The sequence below is a fragment of the Oncorhynchus mykiss genome, chromosome 19 (assembly GCF_013265735.2).
Source record: "Oncorhynchus mykiss isolate Arlee chromosome 19, USDA_OmykA_1.1, whole genome shotgun sequence".
Lineage (NCBI taxonomy): Eukaryota > Metazoa > Chordata > Actinopteri > Salmoniformes > Salmonidae > Oncorhynchus > Oncorhynchus mykiss.
Window position 1 is genome coordinate 45,198,527 of NC_048583.1, and position 22,093 is coordinate 45,220,619.

General features: G+C 41.7%; 2 protein-coding genes across 4 annotated transcripts in view; one reads left to right on the forward strand and one right to left on the reverse strand.

Moving 5' to 3' along the window:
* Window positions 1-1,306: 1,306 nt before the first annotated feature.
* Window positions 1,307-8,377, reverse strand: LOC110497970 (zinc finger and BTB domain-containing protein 18.2). Of its 2 annotated transcripts, none has more exons than XM_021574460.2 (2): window positions 8,223-8,377; window positions 1,307-6,847 (listed from the first exon to the last, which is right to left on the reverse strand). In XM_021574460.2, exon 2 carries the CDS (start codon window positions 6,831-6,833, stop codon window positions 5,250-5,252), a length of 1,584 nt encoding a protein of 527 aa, XP_021430135.2. In that variant the 5' UTR covers window positions 6,834-6,847; window positions 8,223-8,377; the 3' UTR covers window positions 1,307-5,249. The 2 variants fall into 2 exon arrangements, with proteins under 2 accessions (XP_021430135.2, XP_021430136.2); XM_021574461.2 differs by lacking the exon at window positions 8,223-8,377 and adding an exon at window positions 7,277-7,583.
* Window positions 8,378-18,474: 10,097 nt separating this feature from the next.
* LOC110497971 (RAC-alpha serine/threonine-protein kinase) overlaps window positions 18,475-22,093 on the forward strand; it is a 35,828-nt gene continuing 32,209 nt past the window's right edge. Inside the window, exon 1 of one of the 2 annotated variants that reach the window (XM_036954914.1) lies at window positions 18,475-18,716. The gene's annotated coding sequence lies outside the window, so the exon portion shown is untranslated. The remainder of the gene's footprint in view (window positions 18,717-22,093) is intronic. The other variant, XM_036954913.1, reaches the window with a different exon arrangement.

The following is a 22,093-nucleotide window of genomic DNA, read 5'->3' on the forward strand; positions in this document are numbered from 1 at the left end:
AACATGGACCACACCAGCTGTCCCTGGCAGTCCGTTCAGAGGTCAAGGGCTCCCACCGCTGGCCTTGTGAGGTGGTGGACACTTACGACTTTCATCTCAACAACTTCCTCCAAGTCTGCCTCTAAACTGGGGAATAAATAAATACAGAGAGTATTGTAGAGGTCCAAAACCATCTAAATGTACCAGGCTTAAAAGCCTTGGAAAGGAATGTTTTCAATATTCCATGATTTAACTCAGAGCCCACATCACAGCCCTGACATCTAGCAGTTAATCCTTATCACATGGACCATACTTTCCATACTCAGGTTTGGTTCATGTAGAAATCCATGTGATGGCCAAGTGCAGATATAACATGCTGATAGTGATGTGAATACCCTGAGAACTGAAGAAATGTTTACAGTGTGAGGTCCCTTATTTACTGGGAGGTAGTGGAGGCCGTTTGGTGTTTTTGAATGATCTTGGGAGGACATTGTTGTCTTTGTGCTGTGGTTGGCTGGTCAGCGCGGGCGGCAGTGTCGTCTGTTTGTGCATAAAGTTAGTGCTCGAAAGTGGGAGAAGACAGAGTGCCTGAGCTACTACCCAGTGACTGGATGAGGCCAAGGATGGGGCCGTAATTCGGGGTTAGTGCATGCTGCCATGTCTATGCACCACAGAATTGAAGTGCTGGGGAGAGTAGTGGGAACTCCCAACCCATCCCCGAATGCATAGCAGAGTAGCTTTGCAGCGGGGGGATAATTAATACCCCTCCGCAAAGAAAATTACCAGTGAATTGACATGGAGATCCCCAATTAGACAAAATGTTTTGTTTGTTTGCTCACTTATGCAGTTTACTTTCATTAAAGAAAATTAAAAGGTGATTAATATGACACAACAATTGAAAGTTCTGGAAGAATGCTCCTGCTAAAGATCCCCTGCAGGTTATGGGTTCAGTGGGATAGAGAAGACCCACAATATTATCACATTGTGTTGTCTGTATACAGTCCTCTCACTACCAACACACACTTATCGGGTGTTGCTTGTGCAAAGGCAACAATGAAGACTCTCCTTGACAATATCTAAAGGTCGACAGTGGAAAATCCTCTTTCACCAGTTTGAATGCGTATTTCAATTTCCCATGCCAATTATTATATGGATTTATTGCCACAAATCCTGTCTTAGTTTAGTGTCAGATAATTTGGTGTGTCTTGGTCAGTAGAACACAAAACATAGGATTGTACAACTAAATCCCAAAGTGGGAAGAGTTGTGCCCCTAAACATGTTAACATGGTAATATCAGGAAACGCACAAGAAAGAGATCCACACAAGGCACAGAAAAGTATCCTGTTTAATCTATGCATAATCTTAATAAAGACCTAACTCAAGATTGTCACATCTCCACAGCACGCACACACACTCTCTGAAAGCGCAAACAAAACACAAAAAAAGCACATACAATTACAGATCAAAATAAATGGCCTCAAGTTCTACACAACGTCAATTCTGAATAAGATTGACCCCTAATCTTTAAACCACTAACACAGAAGCAATTGATTACTATAAAATATAACTTTCTTATTAAAAAATTATATTAAATTCTAATGGCACTTCTACAAATTCTAATATTACCATTGACATTTATCAGCATCTTTCATTTTACAAATCAAATAATTGAGTCAAATGTTGCACAAGAAACAATTCAATAAATATTTCTCATGATTGTACACAATTTCACAGTCTTAACCTGCCAAAGACACAAATTCCAGTATTAATGTAACCCAATACTCAGTTTTAGACTTAAATCCTACAGCATGAATTAGGAAAACAGAACCCCACTGATTAGGAGCAGTAGCATGAGTGTTCATTCGTCGTAAATATCTCTGTTTCACATTAAACATGACATCTATGGAAAACAATTAGGTTAATTCCCGAAACATGGACTTAGCTTAGAGCCAAACAAAAATACTTGCATTCAGTTTGCTTAACATTAAATTGAATTCCAGATTAAAAACCTTTACAAAAGAGTAATTAATTTAACAGTAGCAAAACTCCAACCCTGAAACTCGTCTCTAAAAGCAGCAGAAAACAGGCTTAGTTGACATTTTGATAAGGTGAAAAAAAAAAAAAAAAATTGTATAGCCTGAATATCATCACAGCAGTCTGTGGCAAATGTACAGTGTATGAAAGGGGCAACTCCAGATGCAACACTTGTCTGTGTTTCTACAAGGCACATTCTGTAACAATCCTGGAGATATAAATAATGACTGAGAAACCATCAAAACAAGAATTTACTGTTAGTTTTCTAAGCCTGTACAACTACATGTGTACATTAGAGAAAACAATACATCAATGTTTCAACTGCATCACATAAGAAATGTTCCTTTCAAAAGAGTGAGAAAATATGCAACAAACTACATTCCTGTGTTTTGATTGAAATACCACAAATTGAACACTATATGACATCTAAAAAAAAGAAAAACACAGCTTCATGAAATATTGGGAAACTCATTCCAGGGGGAGGATGGGTACATAATTGGATGTTAATAAATACTACCTACATACTAAAGTTCAGATGAATCAGTGTTGCGATACCTCATCTCAAAAAGGTTCTTGAAAATCAGGCAACTCCAACACTTGAAAAGAGAAATACGCTTACAATTATAGTGATTGTGTTGCTAAAGACGCTATGGAGTCACTGTAGTATCCTCTCCACATAAAAGAACAATGAAGCACTTATCTAATGCATGCTGGGAATCGAGGGCTGTTCTTCGATGCCTCCAGACAATGCACCTGTTTACCGTCTTCCAGGTCTCCCTTTGCCCAATACATTTCTCGCATTCCAACGGCTCCATTCAATACAAAAAGTGCAAAGAGAGACTCATGGTGCCTTTTTTCCCCCCACAGTGAGGGCAGACATGCACAATGATCCCTTGAGAACTACCTGGGACAGGAGAACAATGCTTGTATTGTATGACTTCTATAGATATTCTACACCATATCGGTGTGTTTGTTCTTGTGAACAACTGCTTCCTCTGCCGGAACAGCAGTCATAGCAGTATTACTCCCTGTTTTGTTCTGGAGTGAAGACATGGCCTGTGAGACATTACATCTGAAAAGGAAGCCAAGTTCACTGGAGTGAGACAGGAAAAGGAAACCCAAATCACGGTGGGAGGGAAGACATGAAACTCTTACATAAGAGATTGAAGCCTTAGTAAAACACCTTGATAATCAACTCTACTGTGTTCTTCTAATACAGAGAAACAGCATACATACTGATAAATATAATATATATTTACATTAAATATACAAATAGTAAGAAATAGCAGCCTAGACAATATCAGTGTTGAAACTATATGCATGCTCAAAACAAGTGCTTCGGTGAGAATACGCAATTTAAGATTTCTGTGTAAGATACATTAACAGACCATTTCTTTACAGTAACAGGATTTGCAGAAATGAATAAACGACCCCAATATCAATTCCATAGTACCAAGATGACAAGGCATCAAGTCTCTAAGCTTAGAGAAATCAGCTCATCTTTACAGGTCACACCTAAAGTAAACCCTGAACCAAGTTAAACGAATAAATCCTTCAGATCAAGTCTTCTCAGGACAGATGAAACCAATATCTTGGACTTTTAGTGCTACTCACCTTGTAGGAATCATATGTATAGCATCAAAATGAACCCAACTACAATGAAATCTTTCCAACACACAACAGGCCCATTAAATCCACATTCTTTCCAAAGATTCTGTCAAGCAAAGTTCCACCAAAGGATTCACTCAAACATTAAATCAGACATCAGTAGTACTTCAACATGAACAGAAAAATAGATAGGATACTTTATAAGAGCAACCACAAGGGGCAAAATGAACTCAGTAGATTTAGCATTTTGAGCTACGTGTTCTGATGAACGGACAGTGTGGCAACAAGACATCCACAGGACACCATCTCCTCAGAGAAGCACTGAGGCACACCGAGAGTATACTTTGACTATCTCTCCCACTCTCTGCCCTGTCTATCAGGGCATGTCTCCAGCATTATTATATGGACAGCAAAGGAATATGCAAACGTGGTTACCCTTTCTTTTACAGTGCTGTAATACAGACAAATAACCCAGAAATTGAACTTACTAAATAGAAGTCAACAATTGTTAATTAATAAAGAGCTTGATTTTATACCACATGTATTACATTATTGTATGTACACTCATGAATCAATTGGCATACAAGTGCCAAGGGCTATCACTGAGTGACCAAGTTACTTCCTGGTATTAAGGCACTGTAAAGGGAAAGTGCTGATCACATTTTTGAAGGCCCACAGATGAGTTGTATTGAAGGCAACAGGTCCTATGCTTGTATGAGAACAGGAGTGTCAATCATTTCAGTAGGCACCAGTGTTACAGGCGTTTGCTGCAATCTTTAGTAATTACCACCCAACCTGTATATGCTAGAGCATAAAGGTGACAAAACAATTCACTTCTAAATGTTCAACCAGCAGCCTGAACATTGAACATTGAAAGGCCAGTGCAGCAAAAAAGTAATTCCTTCAGGACATGCTCCATCTTACTATATGAAAAACCCTTGCAACTCCTGTATTTATTTTCGTCCTCTATTATAAAGAAACATAATTTTGTCTGCTTCATTCCTACCATAAAGAAAACGACAATACTAGCTACCCCCAAAAAATTATCCAGTAGTCCAACTTCAAGTATTTTTTCACTGCCTTGTGATATTTCTTCCTGTTAAGCAGGTTGACTAATAAATAAGGTTGGATATAAAATAGATTGCTACTCTTGGGCAGTTTTAGTTTCCTCTTCCACATGTGCACTAACCAAATGTTAATCCATTCAGGAGTGTGCGCTATATTCACTTGCAGATATATGCGTAGAAATGTGTTTCTATTAGCAGAATACACTCTTCATCAAGTTCAGCAGTTTTGCACTACCAAGACAGACAGAAATAAACAAGTGCAACTGATTTGTCCACCTTCAACATATATCCAGCTTGAGTGGAAAAGCACCCCATCTTATTATTGTAAAACAAAATTATAAAGTCCAACATCCTTCCAGTGAAGTCCAGTTTTGTGCATTATAAAGTTGCTACACTTTAACTTAAGAAATGCCACATGGATTAGAATTCCAAAAGGATATGTCTTTAACAATTTGTGAATATGTATAACTAGTACTTTACTGTGGAGGTATATGCAGTAGTAGTACTCAGGGAGTGATAAGACGTTACTCGGTCTTATTTCATGGCACTGGTGAGAGGGGTTTATCCAATGGCGAGGGTCTTGACAAGGCCACAGTGGAACTTGCGGATGTGGCGGTACAGGTCCCCAGATTGGGTGAAGCGCCGCTCACACCACTTGCAGGCGTGAGGCTTCTCACGTGTGTGAACCACGGCATGCCGGCTCAAGTTATGAGAGTACTGGAAGCTCTTGCCGCACTGGCCACAGGTGTATGGTTTCTCGCCAGAGTGTGTGCGCTCGTGCCGCTTCAAGGTGTACATGCAGGAGAAGGTCTTGCCACACTGTGAGCAGGTGGGAACAGAACCGTCGGGGGAGAGCTTGGAGCGTGCGCCGTCCTTCTCACGGAAATGTGAGCTGAGGTGCAGTTGGAGCACATGGGGACTGGGGAACACCTTGCTGCAGAGTGGACACACACACACCTGTTGCCCCGGGGGCAGCAGGACCCCACTGGAGGTGGAGATGTCCGAAGAGGCCAGGTCATCCTCCTCCTCACTGTCCCCCAACAGCCTCCCCCTCCTCTCATCGCCCTCTCTGCCCCTCGTGCCCCCCCTTCCTCCACTGCCCACCCCCTCCTCCATCAGGTCTTCCTCCTGGGAGAGCAGGGCCGATGTGGAGCCGTTGTTGCCTGGGAAGAGGGCAGCGAACCCTGTCACCACTGAGCTCCTGGCACTATTCCCAAAGCGCTGGCTCTCCGGGCTCATCGCCTCACTGTCCTCCTGCTCTGACAGCAAGTCGTGTTCATCTTTAACAAGTGGCTCAGTGCCCTGCTGCTGGCTGTCGAGGGCCAGCTGTCCCGAGATGTAGGTGGGGTGTATGGGATCTCTGCTAGACAGTGGCTTGAAAGACAAATCCAGAGCACAGTCCATGTCAACTGAAGCCCGGGACCTCTGGGACAGCAATACTGTGCAACTACTGACATCAGCTTTTGTTTTTCCAGCTGTTTGGACGCAGGGCTCGGCCTCTGCTGACACATAATTGACACCTACAAGGTCCGGGGACCTGCCAGGGTGACCGTTTGCCTTCTGCCTGCTCTGTGCAGACATATCACAATCTGTGACAGCCAGCCTGACTTCGCTGTTGTCCATGTCAAACTCCTCTGCCGGGGGGGCTCTCTGGGGCAGCTGCTGTGTCTGTCGCCGGCCTGGCCCTGGCTGCTTGCTCTGCAGCTCGCTGTCTGAGGAGCTCTCCTTTTCCAGACAGCTCAGTGCTATCACCTCGCTAACCTTCTCATCCAGGTAGCACAGTTCCTTATCTTTCAGCTTGCTTTTGCACACTTTCACTATATCATACATGTGAAGGTAACTGGCCGCAGCCAGGACATCCTCCACTGGCAGTGTGTTGAATTCCAGCTTCCCCTCATACATAAACTCAAGGAGCAGACTGAAAGCCGGGGCTGTCACAATGTCACTGTTCAGATGCACAACGTCCCTTTTGTCTGGCTGGTCCCTGTAGAAGAGATGGAAGTACATGCTGCATGAGGCCAGCACGGCTCTGTGTGCTTTGAATCGTGCATCCCCTACGAGAACAGTGCAGTCACAGAGGAAACCTTGGTGACGCTGCTGACTCAGGCACTGCAGCAACTGGCGGCTATGGTCTGGGAACTCCATTCTTCCGTCATAACCTGATGAAAAACAGGAAAAACTGGGTATTAAATCAACGAAATACTGCCATATAGGAGGGCACCACAGAGCGTCAGCAACACATCTGGTGTTCAAGGAAACTACAAACAAAAGTAAACCAACCCCAAACGAAATGTACAGGAAAATAATAGAACTTGCAGAAAATGCCACAAAGTAGTCTATCAATGCAAACATTAGCAATTAAAATGCGAGACATAGTTGTTTAAAATGTTTAAGACTACATTTCCATTGAATGTTAAATAGAAGCGCCATCACTATTACAATATGATAAAGGGGTCCTTATCAGATCGACTTCTTTACGCATCAATAGGGCTACTTAAATCAAATAAATATTGTTATTTTATTCTCGATTAGCCTGCAGATTGAGGTGTGTGTGTGTTTTTCAGTGTTGTCCTTTTGAACTCTCCTACCTTTCTCTCAAGTTACCAACAGCAGTCTGATTAGTCGCACTAGTTCTTGAGCTTCACATGGAAATGCGAAACGGACGGACCGGGTACAGTCGCACGCACGCTTCCACACAGACAAAAACGATCGCTACTCAGCCGTTGTTCGTGTATACTGAACAATGATCAGGAACCGTTCATTTACCAAGCATGCAAACAGAGACAGGCAAAAACTCAGGCTTGTGGATACCAGCACTCGCCCATCGGGCAAGGTTAAGAAAGACGCCAGGGGAGTGAGTAAACTGGTGCTCTGTTAGCTAATTACACTGCAAGCTGTAGAGTCAGCTGCTCTGACATCACCGCAATGGAAACGCTACCTCCAGCTGTGCTCCCCTTTAAGCCATATGTTACTCTGAGTCGAGTTACGTACAATAGACACACAAACTTGTTTCAGATGTTGCATCAGTCCCAACGCTAAAATATTATACACTTAATAAGAAAATGTATTTTATTTTAGGATTAAAGGACACTTGACAACAGTCGAAATATGGATAACTTTATAACGCATCGTTGTTCCTTTTGCGCACTAGTCAGCCACAACTTTAATGACACATACTTTCGTTCTATTGGTGTAAAAACATTTGAAGTTATTAAAATAACAATGGACCAGACTACAGACAACAAACAAATGTCCCTATGAACTTTTAATTAGGCCTAACCAATAATAAACTGAAAATACAAATGTTTGCTTTTCTCGAACTAGTTTGCCCTGTTTTAACGAAAGGAAAACTACAAGCAGAGGCAAGAACGCAGGAAGATAACGCTACATGGTCGTAATTCATGGCTAGAAGCCTTTACACAGCAAAGGAGCTCAGCAACTGTCGCTGACCAAGCCAGCTGCGCTGCACGGAGGTAGCGCTGGATATTATAACTTTCGGTTTCAACATTTTCATTGTCAAAACGCAATACTTACAAATATTTTCCTTGTCCCCGTGTTTTCTTAAATGTTCTTACGTCCTTTCATGATGTACGGACAGATGTTCGCCTTTCCTGTCGTTTATTGAGCTCAGTTCGACCCTGGCAGGCAAGCTGCACTCAGTGCTGTGTGTCAAGCAGGTTGTTAATGGACCAGTCTCGCGATAACACCGACCACAATAAGTTCTGTACTACTACATGAACTCACACAGTGGCAGCAAGTAGCAGTGTTCTTTGAGAACATAATTTGACCTACCTTAATCTTACTCCTTTTTCTGGAATATGTCCACCTGGGAATTGATTGATGCTTTGAACGATGTCTGTTCACACAGTGCATAATGTGTATCAAATGTTTTGATAATTTTCTTTATTCTCTTTAATGTATATGGAAAAGACAATTATGCTCTCATTCTATATATAGTATTTTTTTGTCTGAGGGTGCAGAACAGAATATCTTTTTGATATTCCAACAGATATGTATTTTTATCTTGTTGCTACAACTTATATTGGGTGAGACCAGGCTGCAAGAAATGGGAAGTCCAAAAGGAAGAACGTTTATGTAAATAAAACAGGAAAATACATTTGGGGGCATCGCAACTTGCCGTACCCCCAACACTCTGTCACATCTATAATAAAATATACACTTTGATATTTTCTTTAGGAATGATGGAACCTGCTCAATAAACATGCTGCATTTATATATCAAAGAGGAGATGATCATAAGGATTCATTATGGAGAGTAATTAAGACCAAAATACAGATGTTTCTCATTTTCACTGGTCGTCATAGATTTCTAATTCCATATTTTCAAAATACATATATTGAGGGAAAGAAGTGGCTTCAAGTTGCAGCTGCTCTTCTTGTGTCACCCTCTCCACCCACCCTGCAACTGCTTCAGTCACCTTTGCCCTGTGTTCCAGCTGTCGTGTGTTTTGAAAGGGCCATTTGCTGTTACTCTCTGCCCCTTGACAGAGAGGGGAGTGAGCAATGTGACGGGAGACGGCAGGCACTGGTCAGAAGGGGACACTGGCTAAAGATCCAGTTACTGCTTTATTCCATTTTTAGTCTACCGTTGACAATTAAATCTATAATCACCATGGAATCTTGACCCAAGCCTTAGCAAAGCTCAAAAGAACAGCAGGTTTATTTTTTTGTGTTCTCTCATCTTGTCGGACAATATTGATTTTAGTGGTAAAATATATATGATCTATTAAAGGCATGTACAATTTTTCTGTTTGGTCAAAAGGTCCAAATATGAGGAACCAGTAATATAAAATACACATAAGAAAGTAAGTATTATTGAGTGAATTTATATCATTTTCAAATACTTATTGCAATAAAAATGATCTAAAATTATTTCTAACATGTGTGCCAAATGCCAACAATGTTAGTTATTTATACTTGTTAGGCCAAGCCATGTAAAGAACAGCTATGTGTATAAGAATGGGACCACTGGCAGCCCCTGGGTCCCTGGCCACACAGACCCAGGCAGCAACCAGTAGAGGACGGGTGGTGGTGGTGTGGTATGTGTTTATGGGGTGAGACAAAGCAGTGGATGTGCCCAGGGATTGTGGCCTCCGAGAGAGGCTCAGCATGGTCAAGTCTCTCACACAGAGAGAAAGAGAGAGGTATGGAGAGAGAGATGGAGAGAGAGAGAGAGAGAGAGAGAGAGAGAGAGAGAGAGAGAGAGAGAGAGAGCACTTCCTGGAGGTTCTTTCCACCTCTCTGCAATCATCAATGGCATTCTCCCTCTGACCCACTCTTCGCTCAGATAGACAAAGGCCCTGCATTCCTCTGCAGTCTGACTGCCAGGCCTAGCCAGGTCCAATTTAAGCATATCACTCATTCCCCCTGGACCAATGGGCTCATCAGGGGGCTGGTCATGAATGATAATTCACAGGTTTTATGCATTTTAATTGTTACTATTTATATCAAACAATTTGTTCTACTGGTTTCCCCCCAATGTATTAAATTGTTTCTAGAATAACATTAATATGACAACTGTGGTTTTGTTACAGAGTTGAATGTATGAAATGTCATACTTTCTCTTCATCTAAGCCTTTGACATAATAAGCTGAACACTTTTATACACCTATACATACAGTACCAGTCAAAAGTTTGGACACACCTACTCATTCAAGGGTATTTCTTTATTTGTACTATTTTTTACATTGTCGAATAATAGTGAAGACATCAAAACTATGAAATAACACACATGGAATCAAGTAGTAACCAAATAATTGTTAAACAAATCAATATATATTTAAGATTCTTCAAAGTAGCCACCCTTTGCCTTGATGACAGCTTTACACACTCTTGGCATTCTATTAACCAGCTTCATCTGGAATGCTTTTCCAACAGTCTTGAATGAGTTCCTACATATGCTGAGCACTTGTTGGCTGCTTTTTCTTCACTCTGCGGTCCAACTCCTCCCAAACCATCTCAATTGGGTTGAGGTCGGATGATTGTGGAGTCCAGGTCATTTGATGCAGCACTCCATCACACTCCTTCTTGGTCAAATAGCCATTTACACAGCCTGGAGGTGTGTTGAGTCATTATCCTGTTGAAAAACAAATGATAGTCCCACTAAGCACAAACCAGATGGGATGGCATATCGCTGCAGAATGCTGTGGTAGCCATGCTGGTTAAGTGTGCCTTGAATTCTAAATAAATCACAGAAAGTGTCACCAGCAAAGCACCCCCACGCCATCTGTTAATTTAAATGAATTCCAGGTGACTGCCTCATGAAGCTGGTTGAGCGAATGCCGAGAGTGTGCAAAGACGTCATCAAGGCAAATGGTGGCTACTTTGAAGAATCTCAAATAGATATAGATATAAATAGATATAAATAGATAAATAAATAGATATAATAGAAAATATATTTTGATTTGTTTAACACTTTTTTTGGTTACTACATGATTTCATATGTGTTAATTCATAGTTTTGATGTCTTCACTATAATGTAGAAAATAATAAAAAATAAAGAAATCAGGTCTTTTTTTACATTATCTCAGATGTTGAATACAGTTTTCAAACCATTCCAAACCAAGTAATGTAGCACCAAACAGATGTAAAGCCAAGCACCGTTAGAGCAAAAGTATTTGAGTAAATACCTATACAGAAACACAAAGAGACAATGTGAGATGGCAGTACACTGTCTGCTTTTCTCTGCCATGTGTGGTGTTTATGATCAAATAGAGAGGAAAAGCGAGACAGGCTGAGAAGAAGTAGGATGTATGCTTGTCTGGTAGTAGAGACTGAGGCAAAGAACTTAACATGGTCTTTTGACCTTATTATAGAAAGATCAGTTACATCCCAGGGTGCACAACTTCACTACTCTCCACTGGGGCAAAGTTTCAAACCAGGGGTCATCACCTAAAACATCAACAGCAGGTTATTGGTGGAGAAAAAAGGGGAGGAAGGCGGGGTGCCTTGTAAGAATTCGCAGACGAGTAGGTAAACCGCCAATACCCTCCGTATTATTGGCCAACATGTAATCATTGGAAAACAAACTGGACGATCTACGATTAAGGCTATCCTACCAAAGGCGTATTAAAAACTATAATATATTATATTTCACCGAGACGTGGCTAAACAACGACACGCAAAATATAGAGCTGGCTGGCTTCTCCGTGTATCAGCAGGACAGAACAGCTACATCTGTTAAAAATTAGGGGCAGGGGTGTGTTTATTTGTCAATAACTGCTGGTGCGCGATGTCTAATATTAAAGAAGTCTCGAGGTATTGAGGTAGAATACCTCATCAAAAACTGTAGACCACACTATCTGTCTATTTACCACCACAAACCAATGTTGGCACTAAGACCTCACTCAACGAGCTGTATAAGGCCATAAGCAAACAAGAAAATGCTCATCCAGAAGCGGTGCGCCAAGTGGTCGGGGACATTAATGCAGCCAAATTTAAATCAGTTTTACTTCATTTCTACCAGCATGTCACATGTGCAACCAGAGAAAAAAAACTCTAGACCACCTTTACTCCACACACAGAGATGCATACAAAGCTCTCCCTCGCCCTCCATTTGGCAAATCTGACCATAATTCCATCCTCCTGATTCCTGCTTACAAGCAAAAAGTAAAGCAGGAAGTACAAGCGGCTCGCTCAATACGGAAGTGATCAGATGACGCGGATGCCACACTACAGGACTGTTTTGCTAGCACAGACTGGAATATGTTCCGGGATTCATACAATGGCATTGAGGAGTATACCACCTCAGTCACCAGCTTCATCAATAAGTGCATCGACAACGTCGTCACCCCAGTGACCGTACGTACATATCCCGACTAGAAGCCATGGATTACAGGCAACATCCACACCGAGCTAAAGGCTAGAGCTCCCGCTTTCAAGTAGCGGGACACTAATCCGGACGCTTATAAGAAATCCCGCTATGCCTTCAGATGAACCATCAAACAGGCAAAGCGTCAATACAGGACTAAGATGGAATCCTACTACACCAGCTCTGATGCTCGTCGGATGTGGCAGGGCTTGAAAACTATTACGGATTACAAAGGGAAACCCAGCCTCGAGCTGCCCCGTGAAGTGGGCCTTCCAGACGAGCTAAATGCCTTTTATGCTCGCTTTGAGGCAAGCAATACTGAAGCATGCATGAGAGCACCAGCTGTTCTGGAAGACTGTAATCATGCTCTCCGTAGCCGATGTGAGAAAGACCTTTAACAGATCAACATTCACAAAGCCCCGGGGCCAGACAGATTACCAGGACCTGTACTCAAAGCATGCACGGACCTACTTGCAAGTGTCTTCACTGACATTTTCAACCTCTCCCTGACCGAGTCTGTAATACCGACATGTTTCAAACAGACCACCATAGACCCTGTGCCCAAGAAAGCGAAGGTAACCTGCCTAAATGATTACCGCTGTCACGGATCCCCCCGGTACTGATGCTCATTCTGTTCACCAGTTCTGGAGGTCCATGTCACCGGCTTTCCAGGCTTCACTGAACGGTATTCATTATCATCAATCCCGGACTGTCTTGTCTGATTACACACACCTGGTTCCCATTTCCCCTGATTATTATGTTTTTGTCGGTTATTGTCGGTTATTGTTCCCATGTCCGTTGGTCGTGTGAGTACCTATGCGTTGGTGCAGCTGTTATTCTGCGTGCTTTATATATTGTGTATTACGGGTATTGTCCCATGTTGTTCACCGAGGTTTCCCCTCACTCTTTTGTTTGGGTACAGCCCAGTGTTTTTGTATACGTGTTTGTTTTGGGTGAATTAAAAACTCCTGTTGTGTATTCCTGCGCTTGTCTCCAAATCCTTTATACCAGCATGACAACCGCCATATAGCACTCACGTCAGTAGCCATGAAGTGCTTTGAAAGGCTGGTCAAGGCTCACATCAACACCATCATGCCGGAAACCCTAGTCTTACTCCAATTCGCATACCCCCCCCCAACAGATCCACAGATGATGCAATCTCAATGGCACTCCACACTGCCCTTTCCCACCTGGACAAAAGGAACACCTATGTGAGAATGCTGTTCATTGACTACAGCTCAGCCAGCGTTCAACACTATAGTACCCACGAAGCTCATCACTTCAACTGGATCCTGCACTTCCTGATGGGCTGCCCCCAGGTGGTAGGGGTAGGCAACAGCACATCTTCCACGCTGATCCTCAACACTGGGGCCCCTCAGGGGTGCATCCCCTCCTGTACTCCCTGTTCACCCACGTCTGCGTGGCCAAGCACGGCTCCAACACCATCATTAAGTTTGCTGACGACACAACAGTGGTAGGCCTGATCACCGACAATGATGAAACAGTCCATTGGGAGGAGGTCAGAGACCTGGCTGTGTGGTGCCAGGACAACAACCTCTCCCTCAATGTGAGCGAGACAAAGGAGCTAATCGTAGACTATAGGAAAAGGAAGGCTGGACATGCCCCCATTAACATCGAGTTTCAAGTTCCTTGGTGTCCACATCTCCAACAAAACTATCATGGTCCAAACATACCAAGACAGTATTGAAGAGGACACGACAACACCTTTTCCCCATCAGGAGACTGAAAACATTTTGGCATGTGTCCCCAGATCCTCAAAAAGTTCTACAGCTACACCATCGAGAGCATTCTGACCGGTTGCATCACCGCCTGGTATGGCAACTGTTCGGCATCTGACCGTAAGGCGCTACAGAGGGTAGTGCGTACAGCACAGTACCTCACTGGGGCCAAGCTTTCTGACATTCAAGACCTATATACTAAATAGGCGGTGTCAGAGGAAGACCCAAAAAACTGTCAAAGACTCCAGTCACCCAAGTCATAGACTGTTCTCTCTGCTACCGCACGGCAAGTGGTACCAGAGTGTCAATTCTAGGACCAAAAGGCTCCTAAACAGTTTCTACCTCCAAGCCATTAGACTGCTGAATACTGCTGCTACTTGCTGTTTATTATCTCCAGATAGTCACTTTACAAATTACCTTAACTAACCTGCACCCCCGCACTTTGACTCGGTACCGGTACCCCCTTTATATAGCCTTGTTATTGTTATGTCATTTTCTTGTGTTACTTTAGTATTATATATATTTTGTTTTACTTTAGTGTATTTAGTAAATATTTTCTTAACTATTTCATGAGATGCATTGTTGGTTAAGGGCTTGAAAGTAAGCATTTCACAGTAAGGTGCATTCGGCGCATGTGACAAATAAAATATGATTTGATTTGGCTACAGTCGGTCAGCCCTGTTTCTATTATGTGGAGCAGCATGGAAGTATGAGTTGTGAAGAGCTCATTTACAGTACAAGTGACAATGAGAGGAAATGGCACAGAACTGGAGGGAGGAGGCAGTGGGTCAATATATCTTTCATCAAGGGGAAGGATTTCCAGCAGCCCCATGCTCCTCCACCCCCCTGCCGTTGTGATATTACTCAATTATTACACAACCTTTCACCAAGTCTCTGTCAAAACAGTGGTGTTATTAGGGACAGCACAATAACATGCCCAATCTTAAACATACAGTGCATTCGGAAAGTATTCAGACCTCTTGACTTTTTCCACATTTTGTTACGTTACAGCCTTATTCTAAAATGGATTAAATCTACATCAATCTACACACAGTACCTCATAATGACAAAGTGAAAACAGGTTTTTAGAAGATTTTTTTTCTTCAAAATTATTTTTTTTTTAAATAAAAAAAAACAGAAATACCTTATTAAACTATTCAGACCCTTTGCTATGAGACTCGAAATTGAGGTCAGGTGCATCCTGTTTCCATTGATCATCCTTGAGATGTTTCTACAACTTGATTGGAGTCCAACTGTGGTAAATTAAATTGATTGGACATGATTTGGAAAGACAGGATTGTGTCGGGGCACAGATCTGAGGAGGGGTACCAAAACATTTCTGCAGCATTGAAGGTCCCCAAGAACACAGTGGCCTCCATCTTTCTTGAATGGAAGAAGTTTGGAACCACCAAGACTCTTCCTAGAGCTGGCCGCCCGACCAAACCGAGTAATCGGGGGAGAAGGGCCTTGGTCAGGGAGGTGGCAAAGCTCTAGAGTTCCTCTGTGGAGATGGGAGAACCTTCCAGAAGGACAACCATCTCTGCAGCACTCCACCAATCAGGCCTTTATGGTAGAGTTTCCAGACGGAAGCCACTCCTCAGTAAAAGGCACATGACAGCCCACTTGGAGTTTGCCAAAAGGCACCTAAAGAACTCTCAGACCATGAGAAACAAGATTCTCTGGTCTGATGAAACCAAGATTGAACTCTTTGGCCTGAATGCCAAGCGTCACGTCTGGAGGAAATCTTGCACCATCCCTACAGTGAAGCATGGTGGTGGCAACATCATGCTGTGGGGATGTTTTTCAGCGACAGGGACTGGGAGACTAGTCAGGATTGAGGGAAAGATGAACAGAGCAAAGTACAGAGAGATCCTTGATGAAAACCTGCTCCAGAACGCTCAGGGCCTCAGACTGGGGTGAAGGTTCACCGTCCAACAGGACAACAACCCTAAGCACACAACCGAGACAACGCGGAATGGCTTCGGGACAATCTCTGAATGTCCTTGAGTGTCTCAGCCAGAGCCCGGACTTGAACCAGATCAACCATCTCTGTAGAGATCTGAAAATAGCTGTGCAGCCACGCTCCCCATCACACCTGACAAGGCTTGAGTGGATCTACAGAGAAGAATGGGAAAAACACCCCAAATATTGGTGTACCAAACCTGTAACATCATTCCCAAGACGACTCAAGGATGCTGTGGTCAATGCCTAAGGTGCTGTAACAAAGTACTGAGTAAAGGGTCTGAATACTTATGTAAATGTAATATTTAAGTTTTCTAAAAAACTATTTTTGCATTGTCATTATGGAGTATTGTGTGTAGATTGATGAGGGGAAAAAAATGTTTTCATCAATTTTAGAATAAGGGTGTAACGTAACAAAATGTGGAAAAAGTCAAGGGGTCTGAATAATTTCTGAATACACTGTAGGATTGGTAGTAGCATACGCAGCAAGACATTACTTTCCTTGGAACCTCTGCCTTTGTACATTCATAACAAACATGTGGTGCAAATATGACATACATTCTGATTGGATCAGCAGGTTATGATATTTGTTCAGTTACATGTAATCTGATTACAAAAAACTAACTGTAATCAGTTATGTTACATGCAAAAATGTTGTAATCAGATTACAGATACTTTAAAAAAAACTTGAGTATTACTTCTTGGAATACTTTCAAATTCAGAAAGGATGTTTGCAAGAAAAAAATACTTTCACACCTTTCACCTTGTTTTCTCAATGAGATTCAATTTACATTTGAAAAAAGGTAAAAGTTTAAGTTTGTTCTGACCACAAATCAGAACAATGATGACACAGCAAATGCTTTGATGGATCCTTTTTGCCTTTTTCTAATGCCTCTTAAGGGGAAAGTAATCCAAAGAAACTGAAAGTAATCAGATGACGTTAATTGAATTTGGGTAATCCAAAAGTTACATTACTGATGACAATTTTGGACAGGTAACTAGTAACTGTAATGGATTACATTTAGAAAGTAACCTACCCAACCCTGCAGACAGAACATCTATTGGTTTTACTTTTCTCATGACTTATGGACTACAAGCATTCTGTAGACTAGGCCATACATTCATTTAATTTTTTATTTAACCTATATTTAACTAGGCAAGTCAGTTAAGAACAAATTATTATTTACAATGACGGCCTATCAAAAGGCAAAAGGCCTCCTGCGGGGACGAGGGCTGGGATTAAAAATAAATCATCTGCATATAAATGGATGAAAGAGCTTCCTACTGCCTGAGCTATGTTGTTGATGTAAATTGAGAAGAGCGTGGGGCCTAGGTTCGAGCCTTGGGGTACTCCCTTGGTGACAGGCAGTGGCTGAGACAACAGATGTTCTGACTTTATACATTGCACTCCTAGTTATTAAACCAGGCCAAAGTCCCCTCAGAGACACCAATAATGGAAGAATGGAAGAATGGAATGGTCTACCATGTTAAAAAAAGGTCAATAAAAATAGCAGCACAACATTGCTTAGATTCAAGGGCAATGGTGACATCACTGAGGATCTTATAGGTTTCAGTGATATATCCATAACCTGAGCGGAAACCTGATTGCATACCAGAGAGAGTACTATAGACATCAAGAAAGCCAGTCAGTTGATTATTGACACGTTTTTCCAACACTTTTGATAAACAGGGCAAAATTGAAATAGGCCTAGATCAGCTTGATCTCCCCTTTAAATAAAGGACAAACCGTGGCTGCCTTCCAAGCAATGGGAATCTCCCCAGAAAGGATAGACAGGTTAAAAAGGTCAGAGATAGGCTTGGCGATGATAGGGGCAGCAACCTTAAAGAAGAAAGGGTATAAACCATCTGACCCAGATGTTTTTTGGGGGTCAAGATTATATCAGCTAATCAACATGATTACAGGTGAAATGATGTGAAGATGAACTCAAACAAACCATATTTTTAATGGGGTGGTTTTGATGGCTCATCCTACATAAAAAAATATTTTACCTTTATTTAACTAGACAAGTCAGTTAAAGAACAAATTCTTATTTTCAATGACGGCCTAAGAAAAGTGGTACTACTTGCCTGTTCAGGGGCAGAACGAAAGACTTGTACCTTGTCAGTTTGGGGGTTTGAACTTGCAAACTTCCGGTTACTAGTCCAACGCTCTAACCACTAGGCTACCCTGCCGCCCCATAAAATGATTTATTTATTATGAAAAAATATATAGATAAAACATATGTCCGGAATCTTTATCCACCTCTGTGTGTAGCCGCCTCTCTGGATCGCAAACAGTTCAATCGGCGCTAGGACCTAGGAGATGCCACAGAAGCATTGCAGACAGAACGTTTGGGAGGTGTTGTAGAAGAAAGGCAAAAGAAACCGAGTAAATGAGAGCACTTTTTGTACAGATTATTGAAGGATTTATCAGCTAAATAAATCGCCGAAACAGCTCATTATAATGCAACGGACACACTATTGAAATCCTGTCCAGGTAAAGGCCTGCATTTTGTTTTTCGTGTTGACCTAGGTCGATTGCTGCTAGAGCGGTTAGATCCCATTGTATAAAATAGGATGCGGTTATTCTCACTCAAACTGCCTTGCTAGGCCCCATATCCAGACTAAAATGAAGTGCATTCCTGACATCAGTTTATTCTCAGGTATAGGTATGTTTACTGAAGAAGTTAGTTAAGTGTCCAAACTTTAACATTAGCAGAGACTGTGCCTCATAAACAAAAAATAAAATATCGTATAACATTGTCATTTACTGACTATGCTTTTGAATTTGACACAATGTCCGCCTTTGAGACAGCCTACAGGCCGAACATGTTTATGTCGTTTTTACTGTACATTACTTTCATACACTTATAAGTCACCTATAGGAACGAACTATACGTTTTAGAAATGAACTTTATGGACATATAAATGCATTTGCAACGCGTCTTAAAAACAAACTATGTTGTGATCTTGCGGGTGGCCAGTTCAACTCTACAACTCACTCATTCATTTATCTGCACGTTCGTCAACAAGACAATTGATTTTGTTTTCTGATATGTTCTTGTTTGTCTGTATGTCACACAAGATGAAACATCTTTTACTGGCGTCATTCAAAATTCCACGACTTCTAAACCGAATATTTTACGTTTTGATTATTTGAAGGTAGGCAGTCACGTTGTTGCATTGTTGTTACAGTGTAGCAATGACGGAAACAGAAATTGATACAAAGTATCCACCTTTTGCTTTGTTATGGTGTGTGGCCCAACCTGGTCCGTTCTGTCAGGCGAATACATGTATTGTATAGTAGATCTACAGTTGATGACTTTTGAAAGCATACTTCCTTTATTCTTGGATGACAGTTGAATGCTTTCTGGGACATGCCTCAGTAATTTTCCTTTATTTCCCATTAGCACAATTATCCTTGAATAAGCATCCCCCAAATCCCCTAACATTCAATCCCCACTGTGCTCCCTATTTTCCATCTTTTAGATGTAATTTTTCATAACATATTTTACATTTTGACTAAATGATGAATACTCTTATGATTCACTGTACACTTAAAAAAAAAAGTTTTGGGTAGTCATTTTCAATATTTTTTGTTGTTGTAATGTGTGCATTTAAAGTAACTCTCACACTGAACAGTAGTCATCCCCAAGCATGTTGTGTGCCATGCATGTCTTAAATGTGATAATTTGTTTTGAGTCATGAGGCCGACCATGACTAGCCACAGTCTGAATGTGAAAGGACCCAGGCAGGCAGCACAGCAGCAACATGTGACATTAGTCTGAGGGTGGTTAAGTGATGTTGTTACTGTTTGACTCACTCACCCTGTTCTTCCTGGGAGATGTTGACATCCTTGGCTCCCATTGGTATGGGAAAGGACTTTGAGTTCCTCTGGCCTTGTTGATGCAAATGTGCCACCGGTTGTATGCAGAATCTGAGGAATGCTGTTTGAAATCTGCCCTTACACAGTCAGGTGTATTGTGGCTAATCTGAGGGCTGTACGCCACAGGAGCTAGGAGACTTTATCAGTGTAATGGGTCCACACACTTCCTGACCCTCCATGCACATCATATGACTGTCCTCTCCCTGCTCTCTCTGTGTCACAGTCATAGACAGCACTGCTTCCTCTGCTGCTGTCCATGTGGCTGCAAGCAAGTTGTTTACATTCTGAACTTCAAGCCCTCAAGTCAGAACCAATAGCATAGATGGAATTAGGGGATGACATGAACGGATACAAGATGTTGATGAAGTGTCACCAACAGTAATATTTTTGAAGAGGAGACTGGAGAACAATAGGAGGGTTTCTGCCAAGTTACACCATATAAAAGGTGCCTTTTCTATTCAAAACAGACTTTACCCAACTCTCTTTCTTAGTATGTGTAGATCCCTTGAATGGGCTTTCATTTTGTCTGTCTGTAAATTTGTATACAGTACCAGTCAAATGTTTGGACACACCTACTCATTCAAGGATTTTTCTTTATTTTTACTATTTTCTACATTGTAGAATAATAGTGAAGACATCAAAACTATGAAATAACACATATGGAATCATGTAGTAACTAATAAAAAATAAAACAAAATCTAAATATATTTTAGATTCTTCAAACCCTTTGTCTTGATGACAGCTTTGCACAGTCTTAGCATTCTCTCAACCAGCTTCATGAGGAATGCTTTTCAAACTGTCTTGAAGGAGTTCCCACATATGTTTTCCTTCACTCTGCGGTCCAACTCATCCCAAACGATCTCAATTGGCTTGAGGTTGGGTGATTGTGGAGGCCAGGTCATTTGATGCAGCACCATGACTCTCCTTCTTGGTCAAATAGCCCTTACACATCCTGGAGGTGTGTTTTGGGTCATTGTCCTGTTGAAAAACAAATGAGTTCCCGAAGTCCCGGTTGGAGATTTCCCAGAATAAGCAGGAAATCTGTAATTCTCCAACCAGGATTTCTGGAAAACCAGGGAATTTATTGAAAGTTCCCAGAATTTTGCTACTCTAGAACCAACACATGTAGAGATAATCCGTTCACCTACTCTGCATCTCACAAAGACACAGCGGTTGGAACCAAAAATCTCAAATTTGGATTCATCAGACCAAAGGACAGATTTCCACCAGTCTGATGTCCATTGCTCATGTTTCTTGGCCCAAGCAAGTCTCTTCTTCTTATTGGTGTCCTTTAGTAGTGGTTTCTTTGAAGCAATTTGACCATGAAGGCCTGATTCACGCAGTCTCCTCTGAACAGTTGATGTTGAGATGTCTCACAGTTAACTCTAATGAACTTATCCTCTGCAGGTAACTCTGGGGCTTCCTTTCCTGTGACGGTCCTCATGAGAGCCAGTTTCATCATAGAGCTTGTTGGTTTTTGTGACTGCACTTGAAGAAACTTGGAAATTTCTTGAAATTTTCCAGATTGACTGACCTTCATGTCTTAAAGTAACGATGGACTGTCGTTTCTCTTTGCTTATTTGAGCTGTTCTTGCCATAAAATGGACTTGGTCTTTTACCAAATAGGTCTTTCTTCTGTATACACCCCCTACCTTGTCACAATACAACTGATTGGCTCAAACGCATTAAGGTGGAAAGAAATTCCACAAATTAACTTTTAACAAGACACATCTGTTAATTGAAATGCATTCCAGGTTACTACCTCATGAAGCTGGTTGAGAGAATGCCAAGAGTGTGCAATTCTGTCGTCAAGGCAAAGGGTGGCTACTTTGAATAATCTCAATTATAAAATATATTTTGATTTGTTTAACATGTTTTTGGTTACTACGTGTGTTCCATGTGCTATTGCATAGTTTTGATGTCTTCACTATTATTCTACAATGTAAAATAAAGAAAATCCCTTGAAGTGAGTAGGTGTGTCCAAACTT

Bases quoted from the DNA above. Each gene is read 5' to 3' on its own strand.
- LOC110497970 (XM_021574460.2), bottom strand. From the start codon at position 6,833: ATGGAGTTCCCAGACCATAGCCGCCAGTTGCTGCAGTGCCTGAGTCAG.